This window comes from Heterocephalus glaber, unplaced genomic scaffold, assembly GCF_053883595.1.
Source record: "Heterocephalus glaber isolate CG9 unplaced genomic scaffold, H.glaber_assembly_v1.0 deba00000331, whole genome shotgun sequence".
NCBI lineage: Eukaryota > Metazoa > Chordata > Mammalia > Rodentia > Bathyergidae > Heterocephalus > Heterocephalus glaber.
The window spans coordinates 45,042,971-45,066,975 of NW_028258142.1; the positions used below are offsets into that span (position 1 = coordinate 45,042,971).

General features: G+C 38.7%; 1 protein-coding gene across 1 annotated transcript in view; it reads right to left on the bottom strand.

Annotated features, from left to right (window-relative positions):
* Positions 1-4,922: 4,922 nt before the first annotated feature.
* Positions 4,923-24,005, bottom strand: part of Elp2 (elongator acetyltransferase complex subunit 2) — a 44,166-nt gene continuing 25,083 nt past the window's right edge. Inside the window, exons 14-22 of the mRNA XM_004855227.4 lie at positions 21,903-21,972; positions 21,283-21,378; positions 20,988-21,045; positions 20,071-20,143; positions 12,455-12,647; positions 11,021-11,142; positions 9,496-9,629; positions 8,883-8,996; positions 4,923-6,096 (exon numbers count right to left, since the gene is read on the bottom strand). Of these exons, the coding sequence (XP_004855284.1) occupies positions 5,940-6,096; positions 8,883-8,996; positions 9,496-9,629; positions 11,021-11,142; positions 12,455-12,647; positions 20,071-20,143; positions 20,988-21,045; positions 21,283-21,378; positions 21,903-21,972 (1,017 nt within the window). The 3' untranslated portion in view covers positions 4,923-5,939. The remainder of the gene's footprint in view (positions 6,097-8,882; positions 8,997-9,495; positions 9,630-11,020; positions 11,143-12,454; positions 12,648-20,070; positions 20,144-20,987; positions 21,046-21,282; positions 21,379-21,902; positions 21,973-24,005) is intronic.

Below are 24,005 nucleotides of genomic sequence, written 5' to 3' on the forward strand. Positions count from 1 at the left end.
AGCAGCATGAGCTGAGCTGGAGGCTTATATAGGGGTTTTGTATGTGGGAGAGTACGTAGTCCTTTGATGGGGGTGGGTGATTGCAGTTAGGGCATGTAGCAACAAGTTTTGGTTGGGGGATGGAGTAATAGGCTCCAAGAAGTCCCTATCTTACGGGAACATCTGGTCATGAAACTAGTGGGGCAGAAAAACCCCTAATTAGGTAGAAGGTCACTAACTAGGAGGGGTCAAGCCTTAGTTATGTGGAAGTTCCCTGTTTGCTGTTACAGGAGAACAGTGGGGAGGGAGGAGAAGGGAGCTTGTTCTTGCAGGGCTTTCAGAATACCTAACAGTAAAGACCAGGCTCAGGAGGCTTCAGTTGGGAACAGGCTCTCTGGTAGTTGGATTCCAGGTCATTATACTCTGGCAGAAAATTCCTCAACATTTTTGCTCATGTCCTGGAACTTTGCAGAAGACTTAGGGTGACAGACTAATCTGTTGGAGGAAAGTTCAGGACAGCTCAATATTGGAGGTGTGGGGTGATTGTTTTGGCTGCTTTTAGCCAGGTTTATAGTGAAAATCAAGAGCAAAAGGCTTATTTTTAAAGTTTTCAGTTTTGCCAGAAAGTGCCCACAAAGATAGAGAGGTTGGTTGCTGAAGATCAGCATTAAAAAGAAGCCAAGTGGGCCGGGGATTTAGCTCAGTGGTTTCACCGCCTGCTGCGCAAGCGCAAGGACCCGAGTTTCATCCCCGGTACCAAAAAAAAAAAAAAAAAAAAGAAGAAGCCAAGTACTTTGCATCCAGACAATGGGAAAAATGGCTTCAGGAATCATTAAGACCCTTCCCTCCCTTCATAGGATCAAAGGTACAAAGCCATAACGTTTTCATCAGAGAAGAAAGCCTGGGCCACTGTGCTGGAGAAGGGCCACCATGCTGGAGAAGGGCCACACAGGGAGTTGGTTCCCTGGGGCGCAGTTCATATTGTTCAGCCATCCTGGCATTCAGAGGCCTCTGTAGCCACCGTCAAAGGACCCAGCTGTTTGACCTGACAACAGATCTTGACATCCTTGCTGGTTTTACAGCATACAGAATGCAAGAGTTGTGGGCTTATGGAGGCTTCCACCCCAATTTCAGAAGGCCTGAGATGCCAAGCAGTATGCCCCTGAGATGGCAGTGCGTGAAACTGTGAGAGTGAAGCCAAAAGTGCAGTAGAAACCACAGAAAGTAGAAGCCAGGAACATGGAATGTCTAAGGAAAGCCACAAGGAGTGAGCAAAGCCTGCCTAAGAGAGAAGCCATGAGGGGTGCAACCACCTGCAATGCTGTGGAGGTGGGGCCACCCAAGCTCTTTGGAGTTCACATCCTGCCACAGCCGGGCCCAGGTGCTGGACATGGAACTACAGGGTTTAATGTTCTCCCTGTTGGATTTCAATTTTGCTTTAGGCACATTTGTTTCTATCCTCTTTTTGGAATGGGAATGTTTACCCTGTGCAATTGTATGTCAGCAGTGTTTAACTTTCCTTTTGATTTTTACAGGGACTCACAGCTAAGAATTTGCCTTAATGTGCATCTAATGGTCAGAAATGTTGAACATTTTGTCATGTTTTTATTGGCCAGTTGTACTTCTTCTGAGAAGTCTTTTACTTCACTTGCCCATTTCTTTATTGTGCCTTCATAGGTGGTCTAATTTTTCTCAGTGCTTTATACCACTAGATAGTACTACTTAAGTTACAACTAGTTGCCCATCTCTAGTTACCCACAACTACTTACTCACTGATACCAGTCACCCAGTTAATCACTAGCTATCATGTGGTCAGAGGTGGGGCTTCAGAAGTACCTGGATCTAGAATGTGATACTGAGATTCATTTATGGTGCAATGCTAGGATCAAGGAACACTAGGATTAAGGGTGTGTGTGCTACCTGCTCTAAGTAGCCTGTATAAGATATAAATAAACGGTTGTTGCTTTGTTACCTACTGTCCACCATGAACTGTTTCTCCTCTGCAATGCCTATTTGACATGCTATCCTGCCTTGGAGCCAGGTGATTATGGACTGAAACCTCTACGAACTATGAGCTAAATAACCCTTTTTCTTTTAACTTTGGGTATCGGGTATTTTGTCCTAGCAATGAGAGAAAAGTAACTAAGAATTTGGTACCAAGAGAAGTGGGGTCATTGCTGTGACTATATTTGACCATGTGGTTCCAGAATTTTGGGGGCTGGCTGGTGAGAAGAGTTTGGAAAGGTTTAGCAATGTCAGCTGAAAAAGTAGAGTTGAAACACCTTATGGCAGATTCTGGTCAGCTCAGAAAAACAGGCTCAGGTTTCTGCTGGGAAGGACTGCATTGGCTCTTGGACTCCAGACAATGTATTATACCTTGGCAGAGTTTGTCTGCATTTTGCTCGTGTTCAGAGACTTTGTCTGAGACTAAGATTAAAGGCGGCAGACCAATCCTGCAGAAGAAATTTCAAGACAGTGGAATGTTGAGGAAGTGGCATAACCTCTGTTGGAGGCTTTTAGCTAGATCTATGTTGAGAATCAAGAGCAAAGAGACCAGCAGAATGATTTAAGATGCTCTGAGTTTGGCCAGAAAGGAAGCACAAATAAAGCTGCAAAGATACAGCAGAAGAGATCTGGACTGCTACGGAACAGAAGAAAAGATGGCCTGAGGAGACCACATGAAACAGCAGGACTCTATCCTTTGTAGCCTCAAAATTGCAAAAGTGAAAGACTTTGCTGTGAAAGAGCCCCAGAGCATCATGTTCCAGAATGGCAGTGGCCTAGGGAAGTTGTTTCTTGGGATTTGGGTCATAGACACTGGACCCCTATAGCCAAGAAAGAAGGAAGCCTGGCTACTGCTCCAGGTAGCATCAAACCTTGGTATTATCCACGTGGTGCTGGTTTTAGGTGCATGCAGAATGCAAGAGATATGGGGTCAGGAAGCCTTTTACCCAGATTTCAGAAGGGCTGGGAGGCCAGGCAGTGTGCCTCTGAGAGGGCACTGTGTGAAGCCAAAGGTGCACTGGAAACCCCAGAAGTTTGGAGAAACCAGGTACATGGATTGTCTGAAGACAGCTGCCAAGAGGGAGCAGAACCAGCCCGAGAGAAGCTATGGGAGCTACAACCACTCAGTGGTGTAGGAGTGGAGCTACTCAAGCCTTCTGGAGTTCACAACTCGCAACGGATTGCCAGGGATGCTGGAAGTGGAATTGTGGGATTTAATGTTTGCCCTGCTGGATTTTGGACTTGCTTTGTTCCCATTCCTTGCTATCCGATTTTAACTTTTGGAATGGAAATGTCTACCTTGTGTCCCGAATGTTGCAAGTGTTTAACTTTCTTTTGGCTTGCAGCTAAGAATTTGTCTTAAATCTCAGAGAAGACTTTGGACTTAGACTCTTCAGCAATGCTGAAACTATTAGGACCTTGGCAACTCTCTGAGATGGACTAAATGTCTTTTGCATAAAGAGATATGTGAGTCTCTGGGAGGCCAAGAGAGAAATGTTGTAGCTTGTTTAGTTGTCTCCCCAAAGCCTCATGCAGTCATAGAGGGGAATTTTTCAGAGGTGGCTGGATCTAGGATGTGTGATGGTGGAATTCATTCACGGGGCAATGCTAGGATCAAGGGCACTAGGATTAAAGTTGTGAGTGCTATCCACCCTAAGTATCCTAGATAAACTATAAGGGATAGAAAGAGCCGTGGTTGTCCCTTGTTGCTTTGGTACCTTCTGCCTGCCATGAAGTGTTTCTCCTCTGTGATTCCTGTCTGCTGTACCACCCTGACTTGGAGCCAATTGATTATAGGCTGAAATCTCTACAAACTGTGAGCCAAACCTTTTCCTGAGTGCTAGGTATTTTCCTCAGCAACAAGGGAAAAGTACTTAAGACAGCTAGTTACAAGTAACCAGAACTAGATACCCACAACTAGTTACCAATGACTAGTTGTCCATGACTTAAAACATTGCTAGCTCAGTAAGTGCTAACATACTAATAACTAGCTACCCAAAACTAGTCACCAATCACTAGTTGCCAACTCATTAACCATTGCTAGTTACCTATTAGTTGTCATTGAATAGTTACCCATTACTACTTTCCCAGTAAACTCCTGATAGTTACAACCAGGACCAGTCACCAACTCATGACCAATGACTAGTTGCCCACTTGTTGACTATTGCTAGTTACCTGTAACCAGGACTAGCTACCTACTAGTTACCAGTGACTAGTCCACACTTCATTTAGTTACCCACACTTACCAATGACTACTCAAAACTAATTACCAATAACTAGTTACCAACAACTCATTAAACATTGTTACACTGCCTTTGACTAGCCACCCACTACTGCTAGTTACCAATAACCTGGAAGGTAGCCACTTGTTACCAATGACTAGAGGCCCACTAGTTACCAGTAACCAGGACTAGTTACCAGGTTTGCCCCCAATTAACTAGTTACCACTTAGCAATGACTACCCACTTGATACCAATTAACCACCCACTAGTTAACCATTGCTAGTTACCAGTTACCAATATTGCCAGTGGCTAGTCATTAGATAACTTGTTAGTTACCATTAATGACATACTAGTTACCGATAACTAGTCCACAACCTATTAACTATCACTTGTTACCAATGACCAGTCAACCACAACTAACCATTGCCAATTACCAGTTGCTAAGGACTAGTTACCAACAGCTACCAACTAGTTACCAATGGCTAGCTGCCCACAACTAGCTACCAATGAATGCCATGCTATGAGCAGCTATCCTCTACCATACCTCTCTGCCTGGGAGATGACCAACCGTGCAAGGACAAACTTCCGTGTGAGCCAAAATAAACCTCTCCATCTTAAAAAAAAAAAAAATTAGGTGCTATAGTTCAAACCTGTAACACCTGCAAAATTCCTAGAATAAGTGGCATAATAAGGAAGGGGTCAAGTCAGAGCACAATGTGTGTTCAGTATGTTTATTTATAAAGAATGTTAATCACAAGCGCAAGGTCCCGAGTTCGATCTCTGGTACCAAAAAAAAAAAAAAAAAAAAAGATCTAGGCTTCCTATTTTCTGTGTCCAACCTCTGAAGAAGGTATTAAATGAAGTATCCCAAAGGGATGCTATATTTTAGACAAGGTATGAATGTGTTCCCCAAAAGTTCATGTGCTGGTAGCTTAGTCCCCAGCATTAGTGATGATGAGAGGTGGAAGAACCTTTAAGAGGCAGGACCTAGTGAGAGGCAATTAAGTCTTTAAAAGGGAATAATGCTTTTACAACACAAGTACATTCTTGTTTCAGGGCATTCTCATAAAAGTGAATTGTCACAAGCAAGTCCAACAACTCTCTTGAATCTCTTTGATTCCTGTCTCAACATTAGACCTCCTTCCTTCCCCAAATGGTCTTATCATGATTCCACCCACCATGAGGTCCTCACCAGAGCCAAGCAGATACTGGGCCATGCTCTTGGACACCCAGGACGCTGAGTTAAACAATGCTCTTTTCTTCAGAAATGAATCAGCCAGACATTTGTTATAGCAACACAAAATAGACCAAGAGGGAAGTGAAAAGTTCCAAAATAACACAAAATAAGATAAATTTGGTCATGGAGAATAGATGTTCTTCATCTGGGACACATGGAGGGAGGTCCAAGAATCTCTGAAACTATGAGTGAAGTTCTGGGTATGTGTGTATATGTTATTTAATAAATATAAGGGTCAAGAGCTCTCATCAGGTATCAAGGGTCCAGAAACCAAATAAAGATTACTGCTACCTGACTTAAAAAGTGAAACTTGATTCAACTGTGAAGGTAAAGAAAGATTATTTACATGCCAAACACTTTAAGAACTGATGGTTGTGAGGACTGGGATTTAGCTCAGTGGTTCTGTAGCCTATCCCATAAGCCCAAGGACCTGAGTTCAATTGGCGGTACCCAAAAAAAAAGAACCAATGATTGTGAGCATGTGGTTATTAAATCCATTACAGTGCACATCTGTTAACTCTATATATCTTCACAGTGTGATCTTCACCACAGCTTGCAAAATGTAACCACTCAGCACCTTCTCCTTCACTCTGTTCAGCTTTTCCACTGCAATTCTTCCAGCATAATTTTCTGATAGCAAGTGTATGACTTTGGCTAAAACCAAGATAGAAGAATCATAAAATTAATGTATGTCATGATTACAAAATTTTTTACTAGCTGCTCACCTATGTATTAATTTATGTATGTTCTACTATTAATATTATAAACATGAGCCAGGGATTTAGCTCAGTGGTTCTGGCATCTGTCTCGCAAGCACAAGGTCCTGAGTTCGATCCCCAGTACAAAAACAAATAGTTATAAACATGAATAGAAGTAAAAACCTGAAAATTAAAATGTATAGGTTTTTAATACTACCACTAATACCTTGGCAATTTTATTTTAACTTGAAAAATATTTTACTGTATTTACTTTTAAAATGGCCTCCCTAGGTTTGGGACTGTAGCTCAACAGTAGAGCATTTGCCTAGCACATGCAAGGCCCTGGGTTCAATCCCCACTACTGGGAAAAAAAAAAAGTCAAATGTCTTAGTGATCATTAGAATTCATAAAATGACTATTAAAGTAAGTCTTTCAGATAACAGTGTTAAAGAATTTTTCTAAGAATTTCAACTTTGCATTATACTCTAGATTACTGTTATTTATTTATTTTTTTACATCCCTGTGCGATGCATGGACTTTTACTCAAATTTTTATTGCTGTGTAAAGAAAAGTCTTGGTCTTTAGTGGACCTGCACTGGGCAAGACAACATTATTAATGCTGCCTATTTCCCTGAGAGTCCCCACAAGAGGCAGACCTAGAAAACTACCAAACACAGGTGACCACTACATGTCTATGAAAAGAGAACATCCTCTATATATTTAACCTGCAAAGTAGATCCTCAAACCAAAAAAGAATAAAGTGAGACATCTAAGTAGGTTTTAGAACAGTAAACCCTGAAAACAATACTGGCACACATAAATTATGTCAGATGCTGAGAGTTCCTGTCACCAGATGCACTCTCAGGATAAAAAGGTAAGAATGAAGTATAAATCTGAAGTAATGAAAGACATTTTTTTTTGTTGTTTTTGGTACGAGGGATTAAACTCAGGACCTTGCACTTGCGAGGCAGGCGGCAGAATCACTGAGCTAAATCCTTGCCCTGAAAGACATTTTAAAATCAGCCCACCAGGCTCTACGCAACCACATGCCTGTGAGCCCATGCAAGTGGTCAGTCCATCAGTAATGCTACGCCACAGTTTTTCTGAAATTCTGCTAAAGGAAATACTTCCTTGTGATGCACTGTGGCTTCAGTCCTCTCAATGAGAGCCATCTTTGAGGATGATGTGATATAGAAGGAAAGCAGCCCAGAGTTATTTAGAGGTGAGCTTTAGAAATAAATATAAATGCCAGGCTTAAACACAAATGGTAAGCTTTTTTACAAAGGCAAATAGTGAAAATATTAAAGCTCATTCATTTCATTAAAAGAATGATTGAGGGTCGGGGATTTAGCTCAGTGGCTCCATTCCTGCCTAGCACCAAAAAAAAAAAAAGTTCGTAAGTAATGACATCCTTGAAACAAACATATTTCTTCCCAAGGGAGTTATTTTGAGGACCAGTATGTCTTTGGCTATATAAAGGGCTTTTTTTTTTGGTTTTGGTATTTTTCTTTAAATTTACAATGCTAACACATCCCATTTAAAAGATACAGAGGGTTGGGGATGTAGGTCAGTGGCAGAGTTCCCTGAGTTTCAGCTTTAGTGCCACAAAAAGAAGTAAAGTAAAATTGTAAACAGACTTTGAGAAGCCAATATAAAAGACAGTGATTGGTTATTTTACCTTTGAATTTCACTGTAGCAAAACTAGAAATTTGGTAATTGGAATATCAGCAATATAAATAATATATTGTATTAAGTCAGGAATTAGTTGCATCTTGCAAGTCCTAAGTCACTCTAATACAGAAAAAAAATCTTAAAATTAAAAATCCAAATTCTTGTATGTTCTTTCTTACACTTTCTAATGGACTTCCTGCCAGTGTCCTACACAGGGGCCATAGAAGTGCTCTGGGTACAGGTCAGAGGCACAGCAAGCACTGTGAACAGGAGAGGAAAAGAAAAAGAGAAGGGAGGGAAGCCCAGGAAGAGACAAAGTGTCAAATGCTTTGAATACAGAATTTCAGTGAGTTTCTTTCTGCTTTGGCAAACCAATAGCATAAGTAATTTCAACTGCTTAACCCAGCATCAATGATGGGAAAGAAGCCATAACAGCTGCAGTGATAAAGGCAGAATCTCACTTTAATAAATATAAGATGCACTAAAATGCTTGGCCAATATGGAGATAAACACCCTGGATGAAACAGCTTGTAAATGACAAATGCTCACAAATCTCTCCATTAAGCCATTTACTTTCATCAAGATGCTATCATTTACAGTTGTATCTGAAATTGTATTTGGAACAGTACAGATATATGAAGGCTGAAGCCTAAGAAAATGTGATGCAGAATGATAACAGTAATGTATTGAAAATTTAGACATTTTAGAGAATAAAACTTAAAATGAGTAAAAGAGTAAAACTTAAAATGACCTTTCCAGCCCAGGTGACTGGGCAAGTGGAGGAGGCTATAAACACAGGTACTGTACTCCATGCAAGCTCAGGGGGCAAAGACCATGGCCAGGACATGATGCTCAGGAAGCCCCAGTGTGGCTGAAAGCTAGTCAGGGGGCTTTGAGGGACATCTGATAGTTTGCTCCATTAGAGGATCCAATATCATGAATTCCAAGAGTACCCCTTAGTAGCAAGTATCACAGACAGAGATTTCTGTGCTCTCTGTGAAAATGTGATTGCCACTAAAGAACCTACAATTTATACTTACTCTGGTGGAAGCAAAAATAAGAAGGAAATACCTTTGGTTTGTTTCCATACAATGGACCCAGTCATTTATTTCTGGAACTTGATCAGTCTTTTTCCAGGTATATATGCAAATTTTTCCACATTCTAATCCAACTGCCACCACATATCTGTTTTTAAGGAAGGAGGGTGACAGCGATTAATTTAGTATGGATTTCTGTTATCTCCATCATTACTCAAAGGTAGTTCTTTACAGTGTTCCAACCCTCCCCAGGTTACAGAGGACTATGTTTAAAGGTACAGCCTGATTATGTTGTGTTGCTTTACTGTGTCCCCAGGGAGGCTTATCTCTACAGAGGCTGCAGCCAGAAGCCAGTATTTTCCCAGCTGGCTTCAGGAATCCCTATTCTACTAAAGATGGCTGTTACAAAAATGTACTATAGTCCTGCAGGTGGTGAAATTAAACAACATTCCCAGACACACCCTAATATGTAATTCACTAGTCTGAAGTACTGAGTTCTATCAAGGTAAAAATTCTTATGCGAAACATTAAGCATTTTGAAAATAACAGCAACTCAGAAACAAAGAGAACACATGAATTAAAATAACTGAGGGAGCAAGTGGTCATCTTAAGTGAAACATAAAACCAAGCCCCACGCAGAAACTGACCGTTGGGAAGGGTTAAGCATCCGGCAGACACTGACAGCTGTCACAGGCCCGCCCACATCCAGGACTGAGGAGCAGGGCCCGATGCTATGCTCAATGGAGTCTTCGCTGGGGTCACACTCACCCCACACCACCACCTAACAAAGAGATCACACTTGTAAAACTTTCTTTTTGCAAGGTTTTTAGGCAATGTATTAAGAGAGTCCCAATGGCTACTCTGACATACAAAAAACTCCATTTACATTTGTGTATGACATCCTGAACTTCAGAGCATTTCAAGCAACACAGAGAAGCCAAAGTGTGGCTGACACCAGTCTCTTGAGAAAACTACCAACATATAGTGGTCTAAGATGGACTGCCTCCACTCAGAGACCATGAGCATATCTAATATGCACTGATTCACAGATTCAGTTCTGATTCACAGAAATTCCATCAATCACATTCTTACTAAAAATAATCACAAAATTATGGAAGGAGACCAATAAAGCTAGAGACAAATCAAGACTCTAGCTTTTCTTCTACCTTGCCCACTGTTCAGGGAACTCAGCTATCAAGAAGACCTAACCTTGATGATAGCCCTCTTAAGAAATGAGGTTTCGGGGCTGGGGATTTAACTCAATGGTTTTGCCGCCTGCTGCGCAAGCTCAAGGACCTGAGTTCGATCCAGGTAACAATAAAAAAAGAAAGAAAAAGAAATGAGGTTTCCCTGGAAGCTCATACTTCAAGGGTGTGTAACTGGTCAGACAGAAAAAGAGAGAAGTACAACAGGAACCGGCTGCAAGGTTCTTACCAGAAAGCTCTCACCAATCAAGCACAAATAAATTTCTGACAATATTCACTGAAAGGTGTCCGTTCTGCTTCAGCCCTGATATATCCCTGAGAGCTGTGGCTGAGCCACCTTCTACTGGGTGTGGCTGTGGAGGGCAGAAACAGTCCTACTTCCTCAGGTCAGCACAGGCAAATAAACAAGAGGAAAGAAATAAACGGGCAAATGAGCAGAAGTGTTAGGAAGAAAGATGTTGAGAGGCTGGCACTGAAGTGTTTAACCTGAGTGGCACCATGCCTATACCACTCTCCACTTCAGTAATTTGTATCATGTTTATGACTGGACAGAGGAAAAGAAAAGCTAAATTGCCTCAAGGGCTTCCTTAGTCTCATGCCCTATTGGTCTGTACAAACTGCAGAAAAAGAAGACGAAAACAGTATGTTTCAAGAGTATAGAAACAGAGGAAACAGAGGAAAGAACAGGCCAGGCAGATATTTCCCAGGGAATTAGGGTGAAGATCATATTCAAGAACATATAGCTAACTTGTTTTTCTTTTCTTCAAGCTTAGGTCACACTCTCTGCCTCTATTCTACCACTGAATAAAAAGCCTTTTTATGTATATATATGAAAAACACAGAAGGGATTTCATGAACTGATTTTTAAAGGTTGTGTAAAGCAGAATTATGTGATTTTTAAAATTCAAACACACCTATAGAAATGTTATTTTATATATGAATAAATATTTAGTTCAAAGAAAATTACCTTTTTGTCTCGACTCCCAGTGAAGAAATACCTGCTGTCAGGACTCCAATCACAAGACCAAATAATTCTACTATGCACAGAAGTGATTTTGTTGGTGAAGGCAAAGAGACTGAAAATTGGATCTGAAAAAAAAATATGTACACACCACTCACAAAGCAGAGAAAGTGGTTTTTTTCACCAGTGAGAAAGCTCTGTTTAAGTGACAAAGACCTCCTGAGACTCAGTAATCAATTTATATATGCTCACTTTTGGCAACAGACTGAGGCCAGGCACTTGATCCCTCACTGGAAGGTTGTGGGTATGTAGTTATTTGGGGGTTATTTTTATATTTATTGGTTACTCTCTAGTGGCTGATGACAAACATCTCCCAGTAAACTAAAGGTTCAATTCACGCTTATGGAAGAAGCTTGAAGCAATTTAACCTTACTCTGGAAGTAGCCAGATTTGCATATTAGGCTATGCAAAAAAGATTAATGGGCTGCTTAAATGTTGGAAAAACTTTTTTATGGGCTGGGGATCTAGCTCAGTGGCGCCATGCCTGCCGGGCAAGTGCAAGGTCCTGAGTTCAATTTCTGGTAACCCCCCCCCGCCAAAAAAAGAGAGAAAAACATTTTAAAAGAAATATTTTTCTCACAGGAGTTAAATATAAAGTAACTTCTAAGCCTTATGTGGACTAAACCTAAAACACATAACTGCTTTAATAGCACTTTAACTTCTAAAAAATACATGTTACATGTTAGGAAACCATTAGTGATTCAGAAGAAAACACAAATATTCTTCAACTTACAGAAGTATTCTTGATAAATCCATAGTAACTTGAAAATATTAAGTAAAAAATTCCTTTAATACACCCAACCTACCAAACACCATAGCTTAGCAACACTATGCTGTAAAATACTGCTTGTTTAACGTGCAGCTAGCTGCAAGCTGCAACTTGCTACCACAGCATCATATCCCATCTATGGCTAGCACAGGAAATGATCAAAATTCAAAATCTGAAGTACGATTCCTACCAAATGCATATGACTTTTGTACCATCATAAAGTCAAAAAACCCTAAGTCAAACCATCACAAGTCAGGTTCTATCTGTAATCTATGCTAACACACACTACAGTGCAAGTTTTATATTTCCTATTCTCTGAAATATAAGGGACTCGAAATATCACAAGATCACAATGTATGGAAGTCATATGAATGGAAGCCTTTGTCTTCATCCTATTTCCCTTATCCCAACAACTGATTAATATGGATACAATGGACAAAACCGTTCCACTGATAACCTTCCCAATCAGAAGTTGCTTTACTGGACTGTGTGTGGTGTCATAGGCCTGTAATCCCAGCACTTGGGAGGCTGAGCAAGGAGGATCCCTGCAAGTCCAAGGCCATTCTGTACTACAAAGCAAGAACCTGTCACAAAAAAAAAAATTGCTTTACCGAACTCAGGTGAGATTACATCCTGCCTTTTCCACAATGACCAGGTTCGATCTCTGGAAACAGCTAGTAAGAACTTGTCATTAGGTGAGAAGGCCATCTGCGTGACAGTCAAACTGTGGAAAACTAAATTCTGCACCTGTTTCCAAGATGTAGTGTTCCAAAGAATGATAGCTGCATGCTCTTTCTTAGCTGCCTGTAGGACAGAGATGAAACAATGAAGCTATTTAAACAGAAATAAACCAAAAAGGACGTATTTTTTTAAATAATAGAGCTGGGAATATAGATCAGCAGTACCACACCTGCCTGGCAAGCACAAGGTCCTGAGTTCAATTCCTGGTACCAAAAATAAAATAAAATGAAATATTGTTCAGTTGTAAAACATGCAGAGTTGGTTTATCTTTTTTTTTTTCTAAATGACTCATTCAGCTGTGGTGGTGCACACCTGTAATACCAGTACTCTGGGAGTACTGAGGCAGGAGAATCATAATTTTAAACTCCTGCCTGGGCAATTTAGTGACTTAAGGAGAGTCTATCTCAAAATTTAAAAAGGGATGGAGATTTGGCTCAGTGTGAAGGTCCTCAGTTCAATCCCCAGTAACAATCCCCACACACACATACACACACATTAATGATAATAAATAAATTAAAAATCATTCAAATTAAATTATAAACAAAAACAGGAGACAAATGAAAGGAAGAAGTGACAAAAATCTAGCATCTGTTCCTGATAAAAACTCTTGAGAAAAACAGAAGCTGTAGGGCATTTCTGCAACCAGATAAAGAAGTCATGAAAAAGTTATATAAACATCATTCATTTTTTGTTGTTTTGCTTTGTATGTTTGAGACAGGGTCTTGGTATGCAGACCAGGCTGGACTCAAACTAGCAGCAACCCACATGCCTCAGCCTCCCAAGTGCTGAGAATACAGGTGTGTGCCACTATTCCCAGGTAAATGTCATTCTTTTTTTTGGCACCGGGGATCAAACTCGGGACCTTCTGCTTGCAAGGCAGGTGGCGGAACCACTAAGCTAAATCCCCGCCCACAAACATTATTCTTAATGGACAAAGACTAAATGTTTTGCTCCTGATATGAAGATCAATGCAGATTTCTGCTGTCACCACTTCATCTAAGTATTAAGACATTCACATGGAAAAGGAATAAAAGTTTTTTCATTCATAGGCAACATAAGCATCTATGTGGAAAATCCTATGGTATCTACAATAAAGCTACTAGGACTAATAAATCCACCAAGGCTGTAGGATAGAAGATCAGTATGCAAAAAGCAACTGTATTTCCGTATGTAAGCACTGAGCAATAAGATATAAAACACACAAGAAAAGATAAATCTGACAAAAAAATGTGTCTAAGACCTAACCCTGAAAACTGTAAATACTCCCGGTAATGCTAAGATGTTAACACTGGAAAAAACTAAGAGGAATATGAACATTTTAGGTTGTAATCTCTGAAAATTTTTTCTTTAATTCTAAAATTATTCTAAAGCCAGGTGTGGTGGTGCATACCTATAATCCCAGCACTAGGAAGGCTGAGGTAGGAGGATCACAGAGTTTGAGGCCAGCCTGAACCATACAGCAACAACCTATCTCCAAATAATAAATAAAATAAATCTAAAATAAAAGATTTGTTTTAAAAAAGATAATTTCTGAGAGAAATTAAAGACCTAATAAATAGGCATATTTCATTCACATGTCAAAATATGAATACTGTTAAAATTTTCTCCAAACAGATCTACAGATTCAATGTAATATCCATAAAATTCCTGCAGTTGTTTTTTTCTGTAGAAACTGTCAAGCTGATTATAAAATGAAAAGTAAAAGGGCTAGAATAGCCAAAAATAATTTTTAAAAGTGAGAATTGAGTTGGAAGACAATACTGAGCTTCAAGATGTGTTATAAAACTGTAATTATTGATAAATTACAGTATGGCATGATCCCAAAACATCAGTGAAACGGAATAAAGCCTAAAAATGGACCCATAACTATATAGACAGTGGACTTTCAACAGAGGGTTGAAAAAGCCAGTACAGTGGCAAAGGAACAGACTCTTCAATCAGTGATGTTGGAACCACTAGATACCCACACAAAAGAAAATCAACATGAATCTGTACTCCACACCAAAATGTAAGAATTAAATTAAAATGTTTCCTAAGTTTAAATGTAAAACTTACAAACTATAAAACTCCTAGAACAAAATGTAGCAGAAAATCTTTGTGACCTTAATTTAGGTAAAGATTCCTGAGATACAACATGAAAGGTACAACCCAATACAGAAAAAAATGATAAGCTGGGTTTCACCAAAACACAAGGCTTCTGCTCTTAAATGTTATTAGAAATGAAAAGAGAAGCCACTGGGAAAACATCAATATAGCACATATCTGATGAAGTTGTATCCAGGGTATATAAAGGACTTTTTGTAACTCAGTAATAGGAAAAACCAATAAAGAAATGGAGAACACATATTTCAGCAAAGAAGATATATGGATGGATGGACTATTAGCACATGGAAAAAATGATCAATGTAATTAATCATTAGAAAAATGTAACTGATAGCTATAATAAGCTATTATACATCTACTAGAATGGTTTAAATTAAAAAGACTGACCATACCAAGTGTGGGTGGGTGCAGGGCAACTGGGAACTAATATACTGCTGGTGAGACTGTAAAATGTATATAACTACTTTGGAAAGTAGTCTGAGAAAATTTAAAAAATTTTAAAGTACATCTACCTTATCATCCAAAAAGTCCACTTACAGGCATGTGCTGAAGAAAAATGAAACAGCCAGGCATGATGTTTCATGCCTGCAATGCCAGCACTCAGGAGGCTGAGACAGAAAGACTGCTGTAAGTTTGAAGCCAGCCTGGGCTACACAGTAAGTTCAAGTCCAGCTTGAACTACACAGTGAGACCCTGTTTCAAAAACAAAAAAATAAGAGCATGTACCCATACTTGTGCAAAGACTTGTACACACATTTCTAACTAGTCTCTTGGTAAAAGTCAAGATCTAGAAAATAATCCAAATTTCCATTAATAAGTGAACAGATCAATAAACTGTGGCATATCTACACAAGAGAAAACTACTCCACAATAAGAAGAAATGGATTACTGATATATACAACAACGTGCATGAATCTCAAATAACTATAATAAAAGAAGCCAGACCCCTCCCCTTTCAAAAGAATGCACATTACATAGATTCATATGTTAGAAAATGGAATCTACTCCATCACAACACAAAGCAGAGTCGAGGTTTCTAGGGATAGAGGGTAGGGTGTGAGACACCGTGGAGATGACACACACAGGGAAAAGGAATAACCAAGAGGCATATAAAACTGGGTATTGACAGATATTTTCTTTATCTTAAGTATGGTGGTTATTTTGCAGGTATAAATACATGTCAAAATTTATCAAATTGTCTTGCATATTAAATATGCAATTTAAAATATGTTACTAGCACCTCAATAAATGTTTTAATAAATGTTAATTTAGAAGAAAGATGCCCATACTCGCAATAAGCCAATCTGAAAAGGGATCACAAGTTCCATAACTGACAGTACCCTAAACTAAAAATTAGCAGCACAGCCATTTGAGCTACTGAGACCCATTCTTCCCAACAGTCCCTATAACTAAGTACAGCTGAACATTTAATTCAAAAAGAAACTCAGACTGAAAGTTAAAGGGTGGAAAAAATACTCCATGTGATAGGATCCCCAAAAAAAGCAGGAGTAGCTATCCTCTTTGCAGCTCAAGTGGACTTCAAACCAAAATCTGAAACACTTCTGGTCCCAAGAATTTCAGATAAGCAATACTCAACTTGTATGTACAAATCTATTGTGAACATGTGTTTTCATTCCTCTCAAGTAAAAACTTAAGAACAGAACTGTTGGTTCTTAACAATACGAGAAATTTCTATATTGTTTTCCAAAATGGTTTTGTCATTTTACACTCACATTAGCAGTATTAGACAGTTCCAACTGGTTCACACCTAAGCTGACATTTGTTCTTGTAAAACTTTTAAATTCATCTCCCTAATGAGTGTATAATACAATCTTGTTATTATTATTTTTTTGGTACCAGGGACTGAACTCAGGTCCTTGCGCTTGAGCAGCAGGCGGGGAAACCACTGAGCTAAATCCCCGGCCCCTACAATCTTGTTATTGTACTGATATAGTATTTTTCTGATTCTAGTGTTGCATTCCTTTCCTTGTGCTATACTGGCTATTTATCATCTTCTTGTGTCTACTTTTTAATTGGGTTGTCTATTAATGAGCTGTAAGAGTTCTATATATATTCTGGTCTTAGGTTATATGTATTATAAATATGGTCTGTTTAAGGACTACTTTTCATTTTCTTAATGATGTCATTTAACGTTCTAAATTTTGATGGAATCTTTTTTATCAATTTCTTTCTTTTACACATCATGTTTTTTATATCCTAGGTAATTCTTTCCTACCCTAAATTCATGAACATTTTCCCTTATATTTTCTTCTTAGAGTTTTATAGTTTTAGTCTCTCATATTTAGGTTCATAGATCTTTTCAACTTATTTTTATGTATGGAAATAAAGGGGTGAGGTTAATTTTTTACATATGGATACCAGGTGTTCTAGTACCATTTGCTGAAAACACTATCTTTTCCTCTGCTCTTGAATTGAGTTTATGTTCTATAAAATGTTAATGTTAAATAATCTTTCCAAACTCAGTGGACCATATATATGTGGTTCTATTTCTAGATTCTGTTTTATTCCATTGATCTATGTCTTTCCTTACACCAACACTGCCTTGATTTCTGTAGCTTTAGAGGAAGTCTTAAAATTAGGTAATAAATATCTTCCAACACTGCTTTTTTTTTTTTTACTTTTCTAGGCTCTTTGTACTCCTACATAACTTTTCAATTTCCATATCCAATTCTTCATTTATAGCAAGTATACATAGATCTGAATTTTTATATATACCTTGTGTTTTCTAATCCTGCTAAATTCAAATACAAGTTCTAGGGGCTCCTAGACATTTCTTAGTATTTTCTCTATAGATGATCATTTCATCTACATATAATGATTTTACTTCTACTTTGCCAATCGTATGCTAATTGTGTCTTTTTATTGCCAGACTATTTTGGTTTGGGCCTATTTTCAAAGTTTAATGGACAGATGAAGAGTAGGCATATCTGCCCTTGTTCCCCACCTTAGAGAGAAAACATTGTATCTTTTCCATTCATATAAGGCATTTTTGCTGGAAGTATGGACTACATGGCTTATCTGTTGAGAAGGTTCTGTTCTACTTCTAGTCTCCTGATAGCTTTTACCATGAACAGCTGTAGAATTTAGTCCAATACTTTTTCTGCAACTACTGACAGGATCATATGGCTTTTTTCCTTTCCTCTGTTAAAACGGTAACTTATGGGGCTGGATCTTCCAATGCTGAACCAACACTGCCATCCCTATAACAAAACCACTTTCTACACACTGCCAGATATGACTTCTAAGAGTTTGTTTTCTTAAACCAATTTTTATCTATGTTCATACTTTTTTCTTCTATTATCTTTATCCAGTTTTAGGATTAGCAGAATGTTGATTTCCTAAAATGAGGGGAGAAGTATTCCTTCTTTCTTCTGCTTTAAATGTTTGACATAATTCATCAGTTAAAATGTATATGAGCCTGTTGTTGTCATATAGGTAGGTTTTCAAGCTAGGAATATACTTTCTTCAATAGGTGCTATTCAAATTTTATATTTCCTCCAGTTAGTTTCATTAATTTGTCTTCCAAGGTACTTCTTAGAAGTTGTCAAATTTATTTCAAAAAGGATTTTTGTAATATGCTTTCTATAACTTTTTAAATTCTGTAAAATCTGTACTAATGTCCTCTAAATTTTGATATTGTAATTTTAAAAATGTATAATTGATATTGTGTAATAGGAAGAAAAGGTCTAAAGGTGTAGGGGAAGCAGGAGGGGTAGGGGAAAGGAAAGAAGGGAAAAGAAAAAATATGAGAAAAGGAAACAAAGTCTTTGCAAATAGGGAAGGGTGGAGGGGGTGATGGGAGGGCAAGGGAAGGGGAAAAAAAATAAGAACCAAGATACTCATGTAAAGGTACAAGAACCCAATGATGAATGTAACTGTATTTTATACCTAAAATGTACCAATAAACTTAATGGAAAAACAAACAAAAAAGTACAGTTGACCCTTAACAACACAGCTCTGAACTGCACGGCTCCCCTTACACACAGATTTCTTTTGGAGACTTGCAACAATTTGAAAAAAAATTGAAGACAAACTACATAGCCAAGAAATAATGAAAAAATAAGAAAAAGTGATGTCATATTTGCATAACATATTTGAGGACAATAGACTCTCATATGTTACCATAGAAAATAAACACAAATCTGTTACATGATGACTGTTCTAGGTTTGGGGCCCTGCATCTTCTTGATTCTGGTCCAAGGAAGCTAAATCCAAGAGTCTAGAGATACTTCCCTCTAATTTTATTTCCAAGTGATAAATAAAAAATACATATGCATACATATTACTTGGAATGGGACTGGATACTACTTTGTACCTGTTGATTTTTCTTGCAAAAGTTTTTTTTTTTTACACAAATGCAAAATAAAAGCATAAAGAGTAATGGCGCTACTGGCAAAAAAAAAAACCCTAAAGTAATAACTTTATAGACACTTTCTGTTGCCACTGTAAGGAGTCAAAAGTTATTGTTATGACCTAGATCTAAAGGCCATAGATTTATGGCCTAGATCCCAAAGGGCCAGGCATGGTGGTGCATGCCTGTAATCCCAGCACTTGGGAGGCAGAGGAGGGAGGATTGCTGTGAATTTGAGGCTCCTGTGGGCTACATAGTGAGTTCAGGGCCAGCCTGAACTACAAAGTGAGACACTGTCTCAACACCACCCCAAATAAATAAATAAAAAATAAAATGTCCCACATTTGGAGGGGGAACCTGGTCAGAAGGGGCGGGTCATGGGGGGGCGGGTCATGACTTAAAAGGGTGTATTATTGTCCCTGGCTTCTCCTCTCTCTCTCTGCTTCTTGGCTGCCACGACACAAGCTGTCTTCCTCTGCCATGCACTTTTACCAAGCTGTTTCTGCATTAAAGCCAGCTGAACATGGACTGAACCCACTGAAAGTGAACCAAAATAAACTGCTCCACGCTGAAGTTGCAGATGTTGGGTGTTTTGTCCTAGTGACAGGAAAGACAAATACAACTGTATCTGTGGGCTGGGATGGGATGTAGCTCAGTAGTAGGCCACCTGCCTACCATCCACAAGGCCCTGGGTTCAATCCCAGCCACATACACAGAAAGCGGTATGCAGATTTTTCAACCGTGCACAGGGGCTGGCACCCCACACCTGAACTGTTCAAGGGTCAACTGTACAGTATCTAAAAACAAAAATGTACAGCTAAAATGGATGTAAAATGCAAGTATAACCCTCTGAAAGAACAAAAGGAAAAGAGTTTGAAAAAGTATGATTAAGGAAAAGCAGACATGGTGCTCTCTCACTCTAAAGTTCTGCTTCAATCTTAACCAAACTTAAAGGAGCCTGATGATCCAGGTAACCCATGATCAAGTAGAATCAAAAGTAAAACTTCTTACCTTGCAAGCTGAGGCAAGCACAGTCTTTGAATTGTTACAAGTAACAGAAAATATTTCAAAGCCATGTCCATATCTAAAATTTAAAGAGAAAAATGCATGATCTCTGTATTAGTAAATATATCTATTCTCATAGTTCAAAAATTTAGAAAGTAAAAAGATTAACATCAATCTCTCTAGCTAACACTTTTTCTTTTAAAGATTACATTTTTGTGCAGGCAAATATTTTGGGGAAAAACGGGGAGACTGGAGAAAAATGCCAGTTTCCTAAAAGTAATACAGCTCATTCACAATTAGATTGACATACAGGTTTTTACCTCCTACTCCCATCCAGCCAGCACAATTAACCATCATGGAAAAATTTTGAAGGGACCCACCAAAGACAAAAAAGACCAGGTAGAGCCAGGGATTTAGCTCAGTGGTTCTACCACTGCCTTGAAAGCACAAGGTCCTGAGTCTGATCCCTGGTACAAAAAAAAAAAAAAAGGCAGTTAGAATAACAAAACTTATGTCTTTTTTTAAAAAGGAAAAATATGTTATGCCACTCTATTTAAAAAAGACCAATATGCTTAATAAATAGGAATATAAAAATCAATGTGAGGTTTCTTATCCCTTTGAAGGGCCACTAAAAAGAGCTATAAAGCAGGAAACAAATGTAGGCAAGAGGAAGGCAAAGTACCAAAATCAAATTGAAGCGGGATGTGGTGATGTACATCTATAATCCCAGCACTCAGGAGGCTGAGGCAGGAAAATCATTGGAAGGTTGAGGCCAGCCTGGGCTACATGGTGAGTTCAAGGCCAGCCTGAACTTCATAGTGAGTCTCAAAAAAAAGAAAAACGAGCAAATGAACAAAAAAATCAAGTTGCTGTGGAGGCACATATTATAATAGAATCAGACCAAAGAGCATAATTTAACTTACAGTTTTTGAACTTCAGGCCACAAAGTATTTTGCAGAAGATGATCCTCAGTGGGAGGTTCTATAATAAATGTACAGTATTCCAATGAATTTTTTAGACCAAACCCAGGAAATTCTATAGCACTTATTTAGGTCAGCAGTGATATACCATACTGTGTGTACCAGTGATTTTCTTTTTCTTTTTCCCAGTACTGGGGATTGAACTCAGGACCTTGTGCTTACAAGGCAGGCACAGTACCACTGAGCTAAATCCCCGGCTCTTCAGTGATCATTAAATCATGTTTTTATCATTTCTTACCAGTAAGCAGGGAGGGCTGAAAGGCCACCTGGTGATACTCAAAACCAGTACTAGTGAATAGCTCTTGCTCATCAGAAGGCTGAGAAGCTGTATCTCCTAGTGAAAGAAGCACACCATCATGATCGGAGTGGCCATCTTTATGTCACTTATGCCATCCCAGTACTAAGGCCATCACCCATTAGAAAGCAGTGATATCTCAAAATGGCATACATATTTCAAAGCTTTATCCACATGGTTCCAAAGCAAAAATTATTCTACTGCTCCAGTATTTTCCAAACAAGCTCCTAGATCCATTAACCAATTCCATAAGGATTCCTGCCATTTTCTTTGACCTAACAGTTCAAAGTTTTAGACTACACAACAGATAGATTGTCAAGGGTATCCACATTCATATGTGTGGTTGCAGTGTTCTGTAAAACACTTGGTAAAAACTGTACCTACTTTAATGCTCTACATGTGTAAACAGAATACTTATCTCAAAATGTTTGATAGAGAAGATGTGTGTGTTGTTACTTTAAAAAATCTTCAGTAGCAAACATTAGGTATATCTTATAAATTAGTCTATAACTAGGTTTTATATACCAGTATGGGTTCAATAGTTTTTCAGAACACAATCTTACCCTGAAAGACAGCTTTATTTGATAATCCCAATGCAGGGACAGTAGCTCCTTCTGGAAGGTCACTGTCTTGCTGGAATAAAAAATAACATATATCAAAGTTTTAAAGTTACTGCTACCTCAGGTACTGTAAAAGTCATGCTCATAAATGCTGAAAAACTGTTTCAAGACCCCCTTGTGTGGACATATGCCTACTGTTCCACTTCCTGAACCAAGAGATGCAATGCTGAGCAACCACTCTCGGACAAGGCCTAACCCTTAACTCTCACCCAATCCACAAAGTCAGTCATCCTGTCATGCAAGAGCTCATCAAATCCTAACAGCTCAATGGTTTTGAGATTCTGACAAGAAAGACAGAAAAAGGAAAGCCCAGATCTCCACCTCCAAGAAGGCCTCACAGGCATATCTTTGATAATGATCCTATAAACACAGATGTGTCCCAGAAAGGGAGAGTCATAGTATTTTCACTGACCATATTTAAATAACTGGAAACTGTATTCTAAAACTTGGTAAGAGTGTCACTTAAAGAGGCAATACTCTGCTCACATTCTGCAATTTAAAGCAACCAAGTTGCTACTTGTGGAACCATATGCTAGCCATCAAAACTGGCACCAGACCATATGCTTAGAGTGTTTCTTACAATTTAAACTTTAATACAGGGGCTGAAACTAAACATAAGCATGAGTAATGTGAGTTTAAACCACCATAAAGAATGGCTACCCGGGACATAAGGAACTGCACACTTTATATCTGAAACCAAGAAAAATAACAGAAAAGAGCAATAAACATTCCTATATGGTTATCCCAACACTCAGGGAAGGAGCAAAGCCTGGAATAGAACAAGAGACATTCCAGTGAACAGACTTCCTGCATTTTGGGACACAGACTTCACTGTATAGCTGGGACCGAGCCTTTTGTGGAACCCCATGAAACCACATTTCAATCCCTAGAATTGAAGAGATCCTGAACAGGACTGCCCCTCACACCCATATGCTAAACTACAAATAGGAAGTCAGTAACTACAAACAAGACTTCTCTTTGGCTCTCATTCCCATTGTCCATTATTACTAGGAACAAGCAGAAGAGAATCTTAAATCCTTTTGGTGTAATTAAGAAAGCTCATGGCATGAAGCACAACATGTACTTCAGCAAATGTAGCTACCTAAATGCTTCATTTCAAACGACTCTCACTTTCTTCTCCAGGCTTATCCCAGATGGTGGTGATTTCACTTTCTTCAGTCTCCAGGCCCTCAGATAACTGTTTGTCCCAAACTTCTTTTTATCACAGTCTTTGTGTGGGGGCTTCCAACAGCACCCTGCAGTCTGAGCTGTGCCTGCCTCCCAAGATATTCTATTTGACTTTCTGCCACTGCTTCATTTCCCTCTTCTTTCCAACATATACCCCCAAAGCACTGGTCACCCTTCTGCTTGCTCGCTCTCCTACCTCCCTTCTGCTATCAAGCTCAGAACCAAATCTATTACCCAAGTGTAAGTAAAGGACTGTATGATACACACTTCTGTGTAACACAGTGATCCTCTTATTTAATTTCTCTTCCTTCAAAAGTACTTTATAATTTCTATAAGCCATGTATTTTTTATAAGAACCTCAAATCTTTTATAGAAAAGGGGTATAATCAAAAATAAAAACTTACAAATCCCAAGTGAAGTCCCATTGAATGTGTTCTCATTACTAATACAGTGACTTCTTCCTTCTGTGAAATTTATTTTATCACCTAAAGATTTAGCAATTAACCGTTTTTGTTTTTTTTTAAATTAGTACATATTTGTAGTACATGTTTATATTTCTTGTGTGGAGTTGGTATGTGTATGTAACACATCTTAATTCCTTTTTTCACATTTTTCTTCTCCCCCTCTATCTCTTGATCCCCTTTCCATTTGAGAAAGAGCTATCTTCTTACTATTATCTACCTTTCATTTTGCTCTTCACTTCTAATTTGAGTTTCTCATATAAGACAAACTATGTGATCTTTAAGCGTATGTGTCTGATTCATTTAACATTATGCCTCAAGGTTCCTCTATTTTCCTATGTATGACTCAAGTTTATCTTTCTTTATGGTGGAATAGAATTCCATTATAAGCAAATAC